This window comes from Geotrypetes seraphini, chromosome 9, assembly GCF_902459505.1.
Source record: "Geotrypetes seraphini chromosome 9, aGeoSer1.1, whole genome shotgun sequence".
In the NCBI taxonomy this organism is placed as follows: Eukaryota; Metazoa; Chordata; class Amphibia; order Gymnophiona; family Dermophiidae; genus Geotrypetes; species Geotrypetes seraphini.
The window spans coordinates 10,627,226-10,646,662 of record NC_047092.1 but is presented as its reverse complement, the minus strand read 5'-3'; the positions used below and the strand labels follow the sequence as shown (position 1 = coordinate 10,646,662).

General features: G+C 42.4%; 1 protein-coding gene across 3 annotated transcripts in view; it reads left to right on the top strand.

The window, feature by feature from the left end:
• Positions 1–19,437, top strand: part of TASOR2 (transcription activation suppressor family member 2) — a 128,020-nt gene that overhangs the window by 49,741 nt on the left and 58,842 nt on the right. For all 3 annotated transcript variants that reach the window (XM_033958322.1, XM_033958324.1, XM_033958323.1), the window contains 4 exons: positions 2,486–2,558; positions 2,759–2,857; positions 9,953–10,744; positions 15,463–15,690. In XM_033958322.1, coding sequence (XP_033814213.1) covers positions 2,486–2,558; positions 2,759–2,857; positions 9,953–10,744; positions 15,463–15,690 — 1,192 coding nt within the window. The remainder of the gene's footprint in view (positions 1–2,485; positions 2,559–2,758; positions 2,858–9,952; positions 10,745–15,462; positions 15,691–19,437) is intronic.

Sequence of the window (19,437 nt, the reverse complement as noted above, 5' to 3'; positions counted from 1 at the left end):
CAAGATGACTTCCATAGATGCATGGACTCATGGGAAAAATGCTGGGATTGCTCTATCTATTGTCAAGGGGACTACTTCGAAGGAGACGGTGGAAATTAGGAGTTTCGTAAGCAATTTGTTTAACAATTGAATTCCCCGAACGTTTGGGTAGCACCTCGTACTTAAAACTCTCAAATACCCATTTGGACAAACACCCATATTCATTGGAAGAACAGAGGCATCAGAACTCATATCTAATAGATCGTAAGGCCTCTTATAATGTACAGTTATTCCAGGTCCCGATCAATCAGGTTCAGCCTTCAGTCATGTGACACTCAACCCTCATATGTCCCCAAACACTTTAACAAAAACCATGAATTGAATTCAGACCACAAAAATATGCTTCCTCTTGTCAACCTCTGGTGAAAATTTGCTTATCCTGGATTTTGTAATGTTTAATAACAATAACCTGGCCAACTACTTATCCGTGAATAGTCCAGTGCCAGACTGCTCATATCTCCCAAATGAGATATGTGTAGTCCGGTGTTGAGTCTTCAAGGACAAAATAAGTAGTAAGCCAAGCAGTCCTATGGGGCAAAGACCTAGACCAACTGCTTTCGCCCACTACATATGGGGAATACAGGAAACGCCTAAAAACATACCTGTTCCAGAAATACCTAAACAATTGACCCGCTCTCCCTCTCCCTCCCCCCTCCCTATTCCACCTGAACTTACAGCACTGTTTTAAATATAATCTGTTATCTTCATCTTATTGTAACTTTAAATTGCTATTTATCTCCAACAGGTCCTGTCGGACATTACCTACTAAAATGTACATATGCGGTATACAAACCTAAGGATTAGATTAGATTAGATATTACATTTTCGCTCAGCAAATTGTATTTCTATACTATTGCCTCCTGAGGTCTCTGATCTCTGTATTTCCTCTGAATATCTACTTATTGTATTTCGCTGAATAGAAACATAGAAATAGACGGCAGATAAGGGCCACGGCCCATCAATTCTGCCCACTCCAGTGACCCTCCCAGCATTCTTGATTGTAAACCGCCTAGAAGTCGCAAGATTGTGGCGGTATAGAAGAATAAAGTTATTATTATTATTATTGTTATCAAACATTGCAAAATCCTGTGATCTATTGGACATTATGAATTCTGATGCTTCTCTCCCTCTGTTATCTGAATAAATATGGGTGGTTTGTCCAAATGGGGGTGTGAGAGTTTTTGTCCCAGAAGGGTTTTTGTTTTTGTGAATATTTTTTTCTGGGACAGTTTCACACATGTGTGTGGTGATTTGACCCTTTTGTGGGTTAGACTTCAAGGTGCAACATTTTGTGCTAAAAAGTTAATACCTGAGCCTAATTCAGGCTCTGTGTTGACTTTTAGGCTCTAGCAGGTTCGTAGTAAATAATATACCGCCATACCTGGGAGTTCTAAGCGGTTTACAACAATTGGATAAGATACAAACAGTACAAGTTATTTAAAAAGGCAGCAATTGAAGGCAGCTAATGGAAGAAATACATAAATTATAAAATGCATGCAGAATAAAAGAATGCGGAGAATTTTACATAGCAATATAAAAAAAGTATTAAGACGCTAGCCTGTTAAATAGTTGAGTTTTTATCTGTTTTCTAAAATCCAGGTAAGAAGAGGCTTCTAACACACACCGGGCAAGCCAAATATTTAATTTAGCTGCCTGAAAGGCAAAGATATTGCATACATATTGAAGGGAGTTTTCATAGAGTCTTTAGTGCTTTGTTCTTGCAAGCTGATTTTTATAAAGAAGTTTCCCCTTTAAAAATCCCATGGGCTGCAGTGCCCTAGCTCTCCTCTCCTCCATAAGCTCGTCTTCCTGGAATGTTTTGGCTCTCATAGCCATACTTCATTCTCTTTCAGTCTCTTCTTAATCCCCCTGCCTCAAGTTCTTCCTTTTATCCTTTCTATCCTTAGCAGTCTCCTTTTCACTCTTGGCCCCCCCTTCCCTCCCCTATCTAGTTTCCAGGCTGCAAAGACCTACCTCACCTACCTTCCCCTGGAGATTGAGAAAGTATAGCTAGCTAGTGTAACCTGTGTGTGCATATGTCAAACGTGTTCTCCCCTGTTAATGTACTCTTTTTTTTTTTTTGCACACAGCTTATTTGCATACTATTTAGGGCCTCTTCTATCAAACTGCGCTGGCAGTTTGTAGCGCGGTGAGCCGCGCTGAATGGCCTGCGCTTCTCCCGATGCTCATAGAGTTCCTATGAGCCCTTACCCCCCTCTTCTACAAAGCCGTGCTGCCACGCGGTAACGGCCCCAAAGCCCTTTAAATCTCTATAGGCTTTGGGGCCATTACCGGACGGCTTTGTAGAAGAGGGGGTTAGTTACTAAATGGGTGTAATTTTTTTTCTTGCACATGCATTAGTTAAACCTGCATTGAACTCTAATGCACAGCTTTCTGCATCAGCCCCATATATTCAAGCAATTATATTTTGCATTCTCTCTTTCAGGCTATCGTCAGATCTTTAAATGATCAGGGATTCCTTCTTTTAATTACATCCTCTGTTTTAACATCTGGGAAAGGTAAATGCTATTAAATAAAATGAAAAAAAAACGTATGTCTGTGAGAATCTTTTGGTATTGCTTTTATGTTTAAATATGTTTATTGATTTTACAAGAAAATGGCATCACACAAGACAAACCATTATCCTCCCCCCACCCTCCCCCTCCCTATCCCCATTGGTATTGCTTTTAAACCTTTGTTTCTTTCTGCCTGTTTCCAGAATTTGATGTGCGGATCCCTGCTGGTCTTCTTGCTCTATTTTTGTTCACTTCCTCCAGATTATTAAGTCTGCAAGGCAGGAGATCTTCAATTACAGCAGGTGGGTGTTGTGATAATTCCATACTTGCATTCCTTGGCTGCACGATACAATATTTCCAAAGACATATCTAGGAAGTAATGCTACCCAGCCATTAGTTATGGAGGCAAGTCAGTTGCGCTACTCCCTGTCGGCTAACCTAGGTGTAGAATTCCCTGTTTGTGATATAACCAATGTGTGCCAATTGGGTGCCAGGAATGGGTGGTTACAATTAGTTCAATTACTTTATCGTCGTTCAAAATTTGACCTGAACATATTCTTCCTGCTTCTTGTTGCATTCCTTCTTATCAGATACTATCAAGTGGTCTTTCTTTTTTGTTTTTTAGTTTTTTAGTTCAATACTCTCCACAAAGAACTCTTCGATCATCACAACAGTTGTTAATCGTCCCTTCATTTAGACAACTATTTCTTGATATTCATAGGAATGCTTCATTTTCTGTTATGGCTCCTACTCTCTGGAATTCTCTACCTTATTATCTTCACTCTAAGGCAGGGGTGTCAAAGTCCCTCTTGGAGGGCCGCAATCCAATCGTGTTTTCAGGATTTCCCCAATGAATATGCATGAGATCTATTAGCATACAATGAAAGCAGTACATGCACGCTTCTCCTTGTGACCCCTGGGGAAGTCAATTAATCTCCCCATTGCCCCAGGTACATTAGATAGATTGTGAGCCCACCAGCTCCCTTGAGAGAAAGGTATAGAAAATTAAATAAATGAGAGGGGGGGGGAATAAAATGTATGAATTGGAGCCTATGCACCAATGGATATATCTGTTTATATAGTTAGAACCTGCCAGTAAAAATAAGTTATTCAAAAGTAGTGAACAAAAAAAAATATTGCCCGTTTCACAGTACCCAACTTCCACTGGCTCAGAAAAACTGTACCTACCAAATTAATGTAACATCCCGTCTTAAGTTTCATTAAACAGTACATTATATTAATAACTGTGTGTGTTGGGCAGACTGGATGGACCATTCGGGTCTTTATCTGCTGTCATCTACTATGTTACTATGTTTTTTTCAGAAGTATAACCAAGGAGTCCTTTTACTAAGGCGCGCTAGTGCGTCTTAGCCCGCGCTAAATGCTAACGCGTGGCAAAGCGTCCATAGGATATAATGGACACGCTAGCTCACGTTAGCATTTAGCATGCGCTAAGACGCACTAGCGCGCCTTAGTAAAAGGACCCCAAAGTTGATCACTGAAAAAATTGTTCAGAAATCTATTTTTGTAAGTTGTTTGGTCCTCCCATCTTGATCTACAGAATTCTAACTTGCAGTATTTTCAGAAATTACAGAATGTCTTTTTGCTTCTCAGGGAGACCCTAGTATAGTCGGTCATAATAATTCAAATGGGAGAGACCTGTACTCTGTATGAGATGACGATCTGACAAAAATAAGGGCAAATTGGCTGTATTAGGTGCAATTTCTACATCGTTATTCTGGAGTCCATATAAATGCGCCTGTTTAGCTTTCAAAATCCTATATGGTATCCTCCCTCCCTTTATCCCTCTTTCTTTGAATTCCTCAAACCCTAATACCACCAGATCCTCCCACAAATTAAAACTATCCTTCCCCTCGCTAAAAGGCATTTCCCACACAGGAAAGCTAGGGACCTCCCTCCACTTCAAAATCACTGAGCTCTGGAACAACCTTACCTCCCCTCTTCGGAACTTGAGCTCTCTCCAAGTTTTCCGCAAACATCTGAAAACCTGGCTTTTCTCAAAAAATGTAAGTCTCCCTCCAACTTAGGAATCAAGGAAACTCTTATATCTTGGCATCCCAAGTCCTCTAAATTTTCTTCACACTTCTACCTCTAACCCTCTGTTGTAGTTCCTTCCTAATTCTCCTACTGTAAACCGCGTCGAGCTCTACGAACGTGGAGATGATGCGGTATACAAACCTAAGGATTAGATTAGATTAGATTATTTCCCCCTCAGATTGTGCATAGAAGAGCCAAATAAAAACAGATAGACACAGACAACCCTACCTTCACAACCTCTGATGGTGTTCTTCTTACTCGTAGTAAAATTGTCATTGTTAACCTTTTGAGAAGACTGAATTGTATCCAGTTCATCCACTTTCAATTAGCATTTCTCCATAAAATCAAATGGCTTTCTTTCTCTAAGACTCGGCAAAGGGAAGAGTAAGTAACCTTGGTATAATCTGCATAGAAGAAATAGTTTACCTGTAGATCTTTGAAGAACTTGGTTCAGTGTACACTTCTCCCTCCGTATTCCCGGGGGTTGGGGGCAAAGCCGACCCGCAAATACCAAAAATTTGTGAATAACTTTAGGACCGACTCTAACTCACCCTGGCCTTCCTCCCGTCTGCTGGACCTCTCCGCTTACTTACTTTTTAAAGCCTGGTGGTCCCAGTTCTGCACAGGCAGGAGCATAGAAACATCGCTCCTGCCCTGCTTCACCACTAGACCACCAGGTTTTAAAAATAATAATAATAACAGTTTATATACTGCAGGACCGTGAAGTTCTATGCGGTTTACAATGATTAAAAGATGCTACAAATTGAGTAGAATTAACAAAGTTAAAAGCTAGTGATAAACAGCTCTAGAGATCAGATATTGTGGACTAAGATTGTACAGGTCAGTTACCTAAATACTTCAGGAAAAGATATGTTTTTAGGTTTTTCCTAAATTCCCCATAAGTAGTAGGCTTAAGCAGTTGTTCCAGGTCTTTACCCCATAACGCTGCCTGATGTGAGAAAAGATGTTGATGATGTTTTTTAAATTTACATCCTCTTACCGGTGGAGAAACAAAATTCAAGAGTGAGCTTCTCTTAAGACTGTTGGTTGTGAAAGAGAAAAGGTCAATTATATATTTAGGGGCTAATCCAAATAATACCTTATAGCAAAAACATCCAAATTTGAACCTCACACGTGCTTCCATCGGCAGCCAATGCAGAAGTTGGTAGGAAGGCGTTACATGATCAAATTTCTTCAACCCAAAAATTAGCCTGACCACCACATTTTGTACCAGTTGTAATCGCCGCATGTAAGTAAGTGGAGAGTTCCAGGGGACAGGGGTGGGTCACCAAGACAAAAACCATGAATAACTGAAGTTCCGAACCCGTGAATATGGAGGAGGATGTTTATGCAAAAAAAAAAAAAAAGACAGAGAAGTAGAGACACTGGGGAACCTTGGGGAACTGAGCATTTAATTTGCTTAGTGTTAGAGATATGATTCCCCATTTTGACTCATGAAAATCTTTCTGCAAAAGAGCCTTAAACCTCTATCTGCAGTCCTGAAGGGTGCAAATTAGGCAGTGCGTCCCTCCAACAAGTGGCTCGTGTACCCCCTAAGGGTACGTGTACCTTGTGTTGAGAACCTCTGTTATAAAGTGGGACATACCTTTATAGAATACAAAGTAATAAAGAAAGAAAAAAAACAGAATAACGAGAATAAAAGCAAAAGAAAATAGATTTACTGGATGTACAGCATTGAGGAGGTTTTTCTGACTAGCGATGGCTAATGGGTCGGGAATGTTTTTTGTTCCAAAGTCCTTATCTCTCTGTGAGCCTCTTCCTCTTCTTAGTTCAACTGTTACATTCATATCAAGTGGGCCATTAGTGTGGGCAGACTAGATGGGCCATGGCTCTTTTCTGCCGTCATGTTCTATGTTTCTATGTTAACAGCCTTGCAACTTTTGGGTTATTTTGTGTCTTGTTAGTAGACATTGTTTTGGGAGTGCCATAGTAGTCTCAAAAACATTTCATTTTCTTTCTCTGTAAGGTATTAAATGCATTGGGAAGCTTAGTAAATCTTTTACTTTTAAATTGGTGAGAATTTGGACTGGACTTCCAGATTCTCTAAGACGGGTAGATCAATTATTTCAATTTCGAAAAAGTTTAAAAACCTGATTGTTTTCAAGATAGTTAATTGATTTTAGCTGTCATAACTTTAGCAATTCAACATACTTTTTTCTAACTTTTTCCATCCATCTAATCTAACCAATTTCTGTTTTTATCCCACAGTTTTTACTTGTTATGTTTCATTTTTTAACGAACTGTAAACCGAGTTGAGCTCTTTAGGGAGTAGATTTGGCCTATAAAATGAAGATTAGATTAGATTAGATTAGGTTTTAGGGAGCCCAAGTCCAGCCTGAATGATGCTATTTTGGAATTGGACATTAAGAGTTCAGCATTTGGGGCAAATGTCAGTCTTGTTTCACTTCACATGTCTCCTCTATGATCTGACCACTGGAAAAAAAAAAATCCTTAGCCTCATTTATATCTTGCTATAGGCCTTAACTAATTCACCATTGTTTAAGTAGCTGTCATTGTTCTAGTGAATGCAAAAATCATGAGATCAGTTTTTTTTTTTGCTTGTTTGTTTTTTAAATCTTTATTAATTTTCAAGTGTATTCAGTGAATGCATAGCCTTTCTCCTCCTTAATTAAGGTCTAATTATACAAACCAGTATATTTGATTTCCAGAAATAAGCTTGGTATTATTAAAGTGAAGAGAAAAGATTGAAACTGTATTTGTAGGTAAATAATTTTTTTTCCTTTATGTTATATTTTTTCTTTTACTTCTCTTTATATATCATTTTTGTAATTCAAAGATGCTGACTGGTATTGTATTATTTCTTGTTTTGACTAATAATTTTGTCAAAAGCATAAAATGTAAATAAAGATTTAAAAAAATTTTTTTCAAGTGTAAACAGTGCAATACAATGTGTAACAAATCAGAAAGAAGCGCATTTAATTTACAGAAATTAAAGTATTGTTCCCTGAATGGAAGGGTCTTAATAATCAAGATAGTTTGCAGATCCTTTGCTTTCAGGCGGATTTTTTGGGACACCAAGCCGCAAAATGGTATAAATTATTATATGGATTTTTAAATAAAAAAAAGAAAACTGGCCTTAGGGATATTTGGAGTATTGAGATTGGACAGACAATTTCTGCATCTCAATGGCCACGATTTTGGTCTTGGAGATTAAGGTCTACAAGGTCAGCATCTATGAGTCAAACGTGGTTATTTTTGTTACATCGAGTTTTTTGGACCCCTACACGTTTACAAAAGTTAGATAACACTAGATCCAATAGATGCTGGCATTGTAGATTAGAAGTTGGGACGTTAGATCATTTAATTTTTTTCTGTCCCTGTGTAATTGCTTTTTGGAAACTAATTTGGCCTCAAATTAATAAATTATTAGAAAATCATGTAGGACTCTCTTATGACACTATATTATTTGGTACAGCTCAGAGCTCAGAGTCCGATTTCTGCAAATAATAACAAGTTATTATTAATATTGACAGGGGTCGCCATGCAACAAATTACTCAAAATTGGAAAGATTATACTAAGTTAAATTATACATTCTGGTGGAATTCAGTTTGCCACATATATAAGATGGAAAAGATGATAGCGTTACAACAAGGGAATTTACATAATTTTAAAAAATATGGGGACCATTGACTATTTACTCTAATGATCAGATATCTTAAGCATATGGGTAGTTTATATTTGGGTTGGGATGGTGAAGATGTATCATATGGAAATGGAAATATTGATAAAGAGGGGGGTATTTATTGTATCTTATAAGAATATTTGATTGTAAGTACAAGTGATTTGTGAAAATTATTTTATTATTTATAATTCACTTGATGTAAGAATCAAAAATGAATAAAGATTTATAAAAAAAAAGAAATTAAAGTATTCATTTTCTCCCCATCCCTTTTACTTAATCAATGATATAAATATACTTAATCAATATCTCACTCTTATTTATAGTAGTACTAAATTCCACCCCCCCCCCCACCCTGGATGTGCATGGAAAACAATCATATATTAAAGAGAGATAACGACTATATAGAAGCAATAAGAGCTGCTAACGGGCCCCCACACCAAATTAAATACCTTATTATTCCCTGACAATTCAGCATTCATTTTTTCATATTTGTAATTGGAGCATACGTTTGCCTACCAGAAAGGGAAGTTAAGGCGATCGGAGCTCTTCCAATTTTGTGCTATCATCTGAATGGCTATCCCTGTCATAATCAAGAAAAGCCGACATTTATAACGGTCCATTGCTATTGGCCAGGGGTAGGGAACTCCGGTCCTCGAGAGCCGTATTCCAGTCGGGTTTTCAGGATTTCCCCAATGAATATGCATGAGATCTATTTGCATGCACTCCTTTCAATGCATATTCATTGGGGAAATCCTGAAAACCCGACTGGAATACGGGCTCTCGAGGACCGGAGTTCCCTACCCCTGCTGTAGGCCTTAATACTAATTCACCATTGTTTAAGTAGCTGTCACTGACTGTTCCATACGTTCTAGTGAATGTAAAAATGATGAGATCAGTTTATGTATATGATATGGCATTTATGTATAAGGATATGGCATTTATGTATTTATGTATAAGGATATGGCATTACTCGAGAGAGTTCAGAGGAGAGCGACACGACTGATTAAGTGGATGGAAAGCCTTTCATACGCTGAGAGATTGGAAAAACTGGGACTCTTTTCCCTGGAAAAGAGAAGATTAAGAGGGGATATGATAGAGACTTACAAGATCATGAAGGGCATAGAGAGAGTAGAGAGGGACAGATTCTTCAAACTTTCAGAAAATAAAAAAACAAGAGGGCATTTGGAAAAGTTGAAAGGGGGCAAATTCAAAACAAATGCTAGGAAGTTCTTCTTTACACAACGTGTGGTGGACACCTGGAATGTGCTTCCAGAGAGCGTAATAGGGCAGAGTACGGTACTGGGGTTTAAGAAAGGATTAGACAAATTCCTGCTGGAAAAGGGGATAGAGGGGTATAGATAGAAATTTACTGCACAGGTCCTGGACCTGTTGGGCCGCCGCGTGAGCGGACTGCTGGGCGCGATGGACCTCAGGTCTGACCCAGCGGAGGCATTTCTTATGTTCTTATGTTATGTTCTTATGTATTGAATAACTGTTCATATCATGGCTTTGAGGGTGGTGCATAATTGTAATGTACAGAATGTTTTTTTAAGCAATTGAGTTAACTAAGCAGGATTTCCATGCCTTTCTTCCTTCATAATAAATTTATGTATAACCTAAAAAAAAAAAAAGAAAGAAAAGAGATGTACATGACTATTTCTCCTTTCTTTTTAGAACAAAAACGAAACAAGGAAACCAATTTGGAAGCAATCTCATTAATGGTGACCTCGGTTCTGCCTGGCCTGCAGTATGCCTTGTTGGAAACCAAAAAGTTTCAGTGCGAGGTGGAAATGAGCCCTAGAAAACTGGTAGAAAAGTACTTCCAGGACTTTGTTCAGTTTCACCGGACTGGCTCTCCTCCCGACGTGTGCGATGGTAGGATCCTGATAAACCTTTCCTCAGACTTGTCGGCAGATGAGCTCGCACCTTCTGAAAACTGCAGGAAAATGGCCCTTCCGCGGCTCAGAACTTACTTTGCAGATCCAAGCAGCTTTGCTGTAGAAGCGTCACAGATGACAGAGGCTTTACAGTCGTCTGCGAAGAAGCCTCCGTATTCATGCCTTATTACCAATGGCAGCTGCAAGGCTGTCGCCCCAGTGACACCAGTGGGCTCTGCACCAGCTGGAAGGGTCAGAACTGAGGCTGAAAAAGCTGAGGCCCCTAGTGGAAAAAGTCAGCCAAGTCAAGGTGGCAGGAGTAAGAGCGTCAAAGAAACCAGAGAGGAACTCAGTCCAAGGAGGGAAAAGAGGAAGTGCAGCCCAGAGGTGCTTACTGGTGCCAAGAGGAGATGGACTTCCCAGACCCTTCTTTCTGCAGTAGAGAGCATTGCGACTAGTAAGGGGACGAGGACAACAAAGAACCCGTTTTCCTTGTTTTCAAAAAAACCAGCTCAAGGCGCTGCACAAAATACCAGTGAAACCACGGTTAAACTTGCTAATATTCAGTATCCACAGAGAAGAAAAAGAGGTGAGCGTAAATAGAAGTGAGTAGTGGGGGATACAGTGTAACAAATGGAACAGGTAGGAGAAGAGAAGGTGGGGGTGGGAGGAGGAAGTGGCAGCCATTTTTAGTACCAGAATAATGGTACTAATGGTTTGGATGGTTAGGGATAGAGGTCTGCATGGGAACGGGGATTGCGGGAATCCAGCGGGTCCTGCGGGAATCCCCCCTAACCCACGGGACTCCCACAGGGACCCCCCCTCTGGCCCACGGGACTCCCACAGGGACCCCCTTCTAGCCAACGGGACTCCCACGGGGAAGGAAGGCTTTGGAAGCAGGGTTCGTCCATATAATATAATGGACACGTCAGCCTTAGTAAAAGAGGGGGTTTATAAGTTAATTACCTGAACAGAAAACAAAAAAAGGGTTCCACCAAAGAGATTCCACAAGGAAAACAGCAGCGCAAGCACAAAAGAAACTGTGGAATTGATGATCCTGTCAGAAGTAATTGCTGCTTTTTATGGGGACGGGCGGGGATGGAGGTAATTCCTTGCAGGGATGGGTGGGGACGGGTGAGGACAGAAAGGAACCTGGTGGGGATGGAGAGGATCCTGATGGGGACGGGTGGGGACGGAGAGGATCCAGGTGGGGACGGAGAGGATTCTGACGGGGACGGGTGGGGACGGAGAGGATCCTGCCGGGGACAGGTGGGGATGGAGAGGATCCTGGCGGGGACGGGTGAGGAAGGAGAGGATCCTGCCGGGGACGGTGAGGAAGGAGAGAGGATCCTGCCGGGGCGGGTGGGGACGGAGAGGATCCTGGCGGGAACGGGTGGGGACGGAGAGGATCCTGACGGGGACGGGTGGGGACGGAGAGGATCCTTTCGGGGTCGGGTGAGGAAGGAGAGGATCCTGCCGGAGACGGGTGGGGACGGAGAGGATCCTGGCGGGAACGGGTGGGGACGGAGAGGATCCTGACGGGGACAGGGGGGGATGGAGAGGATCCTGGCGGGGATGGGTGGGATTTCTGTCCCCGCGCAACTCTCTAGTTAGGGATTGATGATCTATGTAACAAACTGCAGCACGAACCTATTTAGATTCATCCACACGACATGGAAAAACAAAATTAGACCGCGAACTTCAAAAAGCTAACGGCCTCTTTTACAAAGCTGCGCAGCAGTAGCCTCGAAGCCCTTTAAATCTCTATGGGCTTCGGGGCCATTAGCGCAGCACAGCCGCTAGCGCGGCTTTGTAACAGAGGCCGTAAGCATAGAATATATACGAAGAAGTGGCCCATAACAATTTACATAAGTCATTCAAACATTCACCAGCTATTCCCTTTCTACCCCAATGTATTATGTAACATCTTTCTTCTTGCATTTTGTAATTCGCTGATTGTCCAGCCTTCTTTCTATGTGAACCGCCTAGAAGTCAGTTTGACTATGGCGGTATAGAAAAATAAAGTTATTATTATTATTTCCAAAAAACAGGTGCTCAGGGTTGTATTTGAGATTTTGTCAGACCAGACACCAGGCGAACCGGACGTTTAAACAGGCTGTAATTTCACTCTTGAATCATCGCACATGTTTTTGATTTATAAATTGCACGTAAAAAATTCAAGAAAGAATCGCTTTTCTGAAGTTTGCAATGCTGTTAAATCACTTTCATTAAGTTCTGGGCTTGACGCGTTTCGCCCCGTAATGCAAGCTGCCCAAACTCAGAAAAAGTGGTCTGTCTTATCTCTCCACACCCGTTCTTTAAACTGGGCAGATTGCATTATGGGCTTTGTGGAGCAGCTTCGGCGAAACGCGTCAAGCCCAGAACTTTATTAAAGTAATTTAACAGCATTACAAACTTCAGATAAGTGATTCTTTTTTTTTTTACCTGCAATTTATAAATCAAAACATGTGCGATGATTAAAGCATGAAATTACAGCCTGTTTAAACGTCTAGTTCTCCCGGCATCTGGTCTGAAAAATCTCAAATATAACTGAGCACCTGTTTAGATTAAGACATTCCCAAATAATGAATAGCCACGGGGCACTGATCGAGAGATGTTTAGGGTGAATGAAGTCATGTATGCAGGTAATGTACGTACTCCCTCACTCTGGTGTCCTGTTTCTACTTCAGTTTGAAACAAAAACCAATGTGAAGAAATGATGTTCCTGAGATGGACTTTATTATTATTAAAATAATATTAAAACTTGGCAAACCACATAAAAAACTTCAGGACGGAGTCCGCTGAAAAGCTTTGGACCCTGGACCCAACACGCTCCATGTTTCGACAGAATGTCTTTTTCAGGGGGTCCCTATGAAGTCCTATGGTAAAGATACGTGGATAAAAATGCCAATCGGAAATAAACTGATAAGAACATAAGAATCGCCGCTGCTAGGTCAGACTAGCGGTCCATTGTGCCCAGCAGTCCGCTCACGTGGTGGCCCCTAGGTCAAAGACCAGCGCCCTAACTGAGACCAGCCCTACCTGCGTACGTTCCGGTTTAGCAGAACTTATCTAACCTTTTCTTGAATCCTTGGAGGGTGTTTTCCCCTATGACAGACTCCGGAAGAGCGTTCCAGTTTTCTACCACTCTCCGGGTGAAGAAGAACTTCCTTACGTTTGTACGGAATCTATCCCCTTTCAACTCTAGAGAGTGCCCTCTCGTTCTCTCTACCTTGGAGAGGGTGAACAACCTGTCTTTATCTACTAAGTCAATTCCCTTCAATATCTTGAATGTTTCGATCATGTCCCCTCTCAGTCTCCTCTTTTCAAGGGAGAAGAGGCCCAGTTTCTCTAATCTCTCACTGTTCGGCAACTCCTCCAGTCCCTTAACCATTTTAGTCGCTCTTCTCTGGACCCTTTCGAGTAGTGCTGTGTCCTTTTTCATGTACGGTGACCAGTGCTGGACTCGGTATTCCAGGTGAGGGCGTACCATGGCCCGGTACAGCAGTATGATAACCTTCTCCGATCTGTTCTGATCCATAAAAGCTGTGTGCAGGACAGGCTCAAAAAGCCGAGTGAAAAGCCTGCAGAACCGTGTTGGGTCCAGGGTCCAAAGTTTTTCAGCGGACTGTCGTCCTAGAGGTTTTTATGTGGTTTGCCATAATAAGAAAATAGTTAAAGAAGAAAGGGAGGGAGGGGATATGGGAGGGGGATTTATACTCTTTATTATAAATTATAAATAAAATATTATTAATAGATGGTATTCTTACATGAAAACAATGTAATAAAGGGAGGGGAAAAAGGTTAATAATTTAAAAAATAATTGATAAAATCATTACAATATATATGTTATAAAATTTTATAAGAAAAATAATTACAGTTATATGATATATAAAATCATAAGAAATATAAGATAAGAAATGTTATGTATAAAATACATTATAGAAATATCAAGTGTATTATTAAGATAATTGTATGAAAATTTATGACACTTGTTGTTAAATGAAAAAAATCAATAAAAAACTTAAATAAAAAAAAAAATAATAATAATAATAAAATCCATCTCAGGAACATCATTTCTCCACATTGGTTTTTGTTTTTTCTTGGATTTGTTTGTGGAGATCATTGGGTCAATTCTCTTGTTTTCGTCTCTACTTCAGTTTTTACACAATACCCTCAACAGTGCGATGCCCCACAGGGTTCAGTCTTAGCATCGCTCTTGTTTAACATCTTTTTGAACCCTTTGACCACATTGTACAAAATCAGGGGATTAAAGAATGTTTTTTAACTAGATGACAATACTATTCCTTGATTACATTAATCTGCTTCATCCTGATCTTTCTAGAATACAATCCTGTTTGGATTCTGTGGCAACTTGGTTGTCGACCATTTTTGATTCCAAACCAAGACTGTAGCAGTTTGCTTGTTGCAGATTTCCAGGTCTCGCTGTAACTTTTCAGATAGAAACCAACGTTTCAGCCATCGTGCTGTGGCTTTCTTCAGGGTCTGCATTTTGTCTTTGCAAATAGTGGGTCTACTGACCTGATTGGTAACAGGGCAGTCCGTTGGTCACTAATTTGAATTTTGGTGGGAAACTAATTTGGTCACAAATTTGAATTTTGGTGTGAAAATGATTTGGTCTCTCCTCTCCCTCCCCTAGAATGGAAAAGTCTCTGAGTTTAAAGATTTCCTCCCCATGGGTTATTTAAAAAAAAAAAAAAAGACCAACTGACTTTCCCGCCAAAATTCAAATTGGTGGACTGCCCTGTTCCTAATCAGGTCAGTGAACCCACTATTTCCAGAGTCACACTGCAGACCTCAGTGCGTACCCCAAAGAAAGCCACAGCACGGTTGCTGAAACATCGGTTTCTACCTGACAAAGATGCAGCGAGACCCGGAATCCTGCAACAAGCACAATGCCAGTTGCGGAAACCCTGAGAGAACTACAGCAGTTTGGTTCACTAGTGACACTTCTGCACCTTTTGGTCATCCTGCTCCTAGGATGTATACCCATTACTTTAGTTATTCACCTGAAATACCTAGGGGTCATTCTTGTTCAGCATTGTTATTTGAACAACAAATTTGTACCCTCGCTATCCCCCCAAAAAAATTACTTTGAAAAGCTGGCTTCTACAGCTATTGAGGATGTCTGTCATTTGGGCATGTCCTCTGGGATATTGGATGTCTTATAAAATACGCACACATTTTTTGTCATTGCTAACAATTATTGTATTAGCATTTCGATTAGATCCGTGGTGTTGATGGCGGGAATAGAACTCCTTTAAAAGCGTTCTGTCCTCTCTTTAGGTGCCGAGGTGCTGACGGCAGAGTTTGTGCAGCACACGAAGCCGGAAATTTCCACTAGTGGAGCCACTTCACTTAAGGACAGGTCTTCAGGGCTATGCATCAAAAAGCCAAAGGAGACTCAGAAGCCATCCAGCCAAAAAATGATAACGAGAACAATGAAGAAAAATACAGCAAAAGGCAAAGCTAAAGTGGAAAAGCAACTCACAGTCAGGAAGCAGGTGGAACCAGGTAAGACGGCTGTTTCTTGGGTGCCTATTGTATTGCTTTTAAGATTAGAGTACACTTCCCCCTCCCTATTCGTGGTTTTGGGATTCATGTTTTTGATTATCTGCAAATTTTTTTTGGGGGGGGGAGAAAGAAAGCATAGTTTAGGGCCTTCCCACCTCTCTACAGGACTTAAAATGTCTAGTAGCGCTATAGATTACTCCTTACCTGGTAGTCTAGCGGGCTTTCGCTGTTTTTAATCGTGGCAGGCCTATTCCCCTCAGAGGCGACTTTTGGCTGTGGCATTGTGTAACAGCTTGCTTCCGCAGTTCGTTGGCCTGTGACTTATCTTATGGTGCATTTGGGTTCGGGTGCCAGTCGGCGTGAGGGCAGATGCCAAAAGTGTGGCTCGTGGTGCCTCTGTGGGTAATTGCAGTTCGGGCTGTCTTCGGGGTGGATCGGACAGGCGTTGCGTGCTGCATGTGGGCCTGACTCTGCTGCCAGTGTGTTGGGCAGGGCTTTGACTTCATGGCCTGCGTTAGCGGCCGGCGGGGAACGTAACAAGGTGGATCGGTGGCCCGGTAGGTGACGGCTCCTGGGTCAGCGTTCGGAGCTGTGCATCAAGCGACAGAGGAGAGCTGGGTTTCAGGGAAGGAGTCCCTGGAGTCAGTGGTTGGGTGGAGAGTGTTGGACACAGTCCGGCTCATAGGGTATGGCTTCTGCCAATTCCTGACCGCTGGTGCTGTAGAGGTGCGGCACTTGGCTTTTGTGCGATCTTATTGTGGGTGTCCTCACACCTGCTGTCAGAGTTGGCACCTCCTCCAGGGGCCTAGCTTAATTGGAGGTAGGGTGGAGGTTCAGTAATGGGCTTATGGTGGGAGTGCTGTGCGGGTTTCTGATTCTCTTCTTTGCCATGATTAAAACAGGTACAGGAGGATATGATCATAAGCAAAGTGGCTATGGTGGTCAAACGAAGCCTCTTTTCCATAAGAAGGCTAAGATCAAAAAGATTGTATTGAGGCTCGAGTGTGTGGAGCCAAACTGCAGGTCTAAAAGGATGCTGGCTGTTAAGAGATGCAAGCATTTTGAGCTAGAAGGTGACAAGAAAAGAAAGGGCCAGGTCATTCAGTTCTAAGCTTCTCCTTCCATTGCTTTATTGGAATAAAGATATTTGAAACTTTCCTCTAAACCCCCCCCCAAACACCCCCCAAAAACAGTTATGTGGGCTCCTGCCTGCCTGCCCTGTGCCCTGTTCCGGCCTACCACTAGGCCACCAGAGGGAGGACAAGGTTAGAGCCTGGCAGGGAGGGGTTCAGGGTGCAGAGCTTGGCAAGGAGTGTGGGGTTGGATGCAGAGCCTGGCAGGGAGAATTTGGTTCAGAATGTTTTTTTCTTGTTTTCCTCCTCTAAATCTAGGGTGTGTCTTATGGTCAGGTGCATCTTATGGAGCGAAAAATACGGTAACCTGAAAATAGGCTAAGCACATTAGCAGTAGTATCAGTTTCTTCTGTGTTTTGAGCTGGTTGGTACAATCCCTTAGTGAGGGTGAATAATTTTGTGCTTGGTGAAGACTGCTGATGGCAAATTTATCAATGTTGCTGCCCTTGATAAAGCTGGAGGTGAAACAGGGCTGCTGTTGGGCTATTTTGTGAATGCGAGATATAAAAATACAGCTAGACTTTGCTTTTTATTTTCAACTGCCATGGTTGTGAGTTGTGAATGATATGGAATTGTATCTATGAAAATTGTGCTTAGACACTAGCAGCGGGATCTGGATAGCCCCTACTATAGCCCATACACCCCCCCCCCCCTTATAACCTGTCCCCAATAACTAAGAGACCACACTCATAATTTGGAACATAGCTGCAGCTCAATTTATTAATCAAAAACAGCAAATAAATTAATTTGCATATATTAACATCCTCAACACATTAAACTTCAATATAACAACATCTGCAAGCTCCTCCCGAGCTACCCAGTGTAAACATCAATAAATTGCCCCGACCCCGCCATAAACAGCAAGAGTCTGAGGGGTGGCATGACCTTATGCCCCTTTAACTGGGTCACTAGATCCCAAGGCACGGCTCCCAGCCGGCCCACCGCTCATCGCCGGATGAGCCCCAGTACCCAGTAGCTCGGGAGACCCACCAGCCCGAGCTGTTATATGTATTGAAGCATTTGATATTGTGTACATAACAAATTTTAATAAAACTTGAAACTGTCTACTATTTAAAACCATAAACGGCGACAGCCCAACTTATCTGAACAACCGCTTCATCCAAACTACATGTTCAGGTAAGTTGGGCTGTCGCCATTTATGGTTTTAAATAGTAGACAGTAGAATTTGAATAGTATTCTTGCCGGAATTGGAAGCCAGTGTGAGTTGAGGTATGCCTCTGTGATGTGGTCGTGTTTCCTCAATGAATATCATATCTCCCCTGTCCCTCTTCGCCAGAGTATAGATATTTAAGTCTTCCAGCCTCTTCTCACACTTCTTTTGGTTCAAATCCCTTACCATTTTCGTCGCCTTCCTCTGGACCGCTTCAAGTCTTTTTACATCCTTTGCCAGATATGGCCTCCAAAACTGAACACAATACTCCAAGTGCAGCCTTCCCAATATTTCTCCCTCCCTCCCTGTCCACCACCATGTCCAACAATTTTCTCATTTTTTTCCCTCTCCCACCGGCAGCATCTATTTCCCTCCTGCTTCATGCATCCCTGTCTAACCAGTCTCCTTTTTTCTTACCTCCCCCACTGGCAGCATCTTTTTCCCTCACTAACCACCCACAGCCTATGCAGCATTTCTCTTACCCTCCCTTTCCACTCCTCCAGCACGTGCAGCATCACTTTCCCTCCCTCCCCTTCCCACCCCTTCAGCCCATGCAGCATTTTTTACCCTCCCTTCCAGCTTCCTCAGCCCATGCAGTTATTTTGTAAAACATGCCGCCAGCAGACTTCCCTCTGACACGTTTTGCAAAACACGTCAGAGGGAAGCCTTCTGGATCAGCTGCCAGTAATGTATAGGAGGAATCACTGCTGGTGGCGTGTTGAAGTGGCGCTGGACTCAAGAGACAGGCACACTGGCCAGGTACAATCCCTGAGGATCATCTTCCATCTACATAGGATCCCTGTATGTCTGGGGGGTGGGGGATTCCTGGGGGAACCCCGTGGACTCAATGGGATTCCCGCAAACACTTTTCCTATGCAGCTCTTTACCAGGGATCCCAGAAAATCTCGGATCTCCGAGAATCTCGGAGAGAACGGGAACCCAAAGGCCTTGAGCATGTGCAGATGCTCAAGGCCCAGTGCGAAGGAGGCAGATCTTCGGGCACCAGCATGTCCTGTGCGTTGGTGCTGGTGCCAAACGGGGGTAAGAAATGTGATCGGGTGGGTGGGTGGGTGGATGCCTGGGGGATGCCGGATCACGGCGGGGAAGGGGTGCGACGCGAGCGGATGGTGCCGGATCGCAGGGGGGAGGGTGCCGGATCACGGTGGGGGCGCTCGTAAATCGAGGCACGCTCGGTTTCCGAGGATCCGATTTTGCGAATGTTTTGCTCCTCTTGCAAAACACTCGCAAGCCGGTGAACTCGCAAACCGAGGTACCACTGTATATCCCAGTTCATTTTTGAGGGAGGAGGAGTTTCAGCTTCTGTGGTAAAGAAACAATACACGGTGAATCTGCTTCTGAAGTTAACTATCAAAACCTAGTGAAATTTTCCCACAATCCCATTGACTATTGCAAGATGTTTTCCATCCTGCCCTCCGCCCCCAG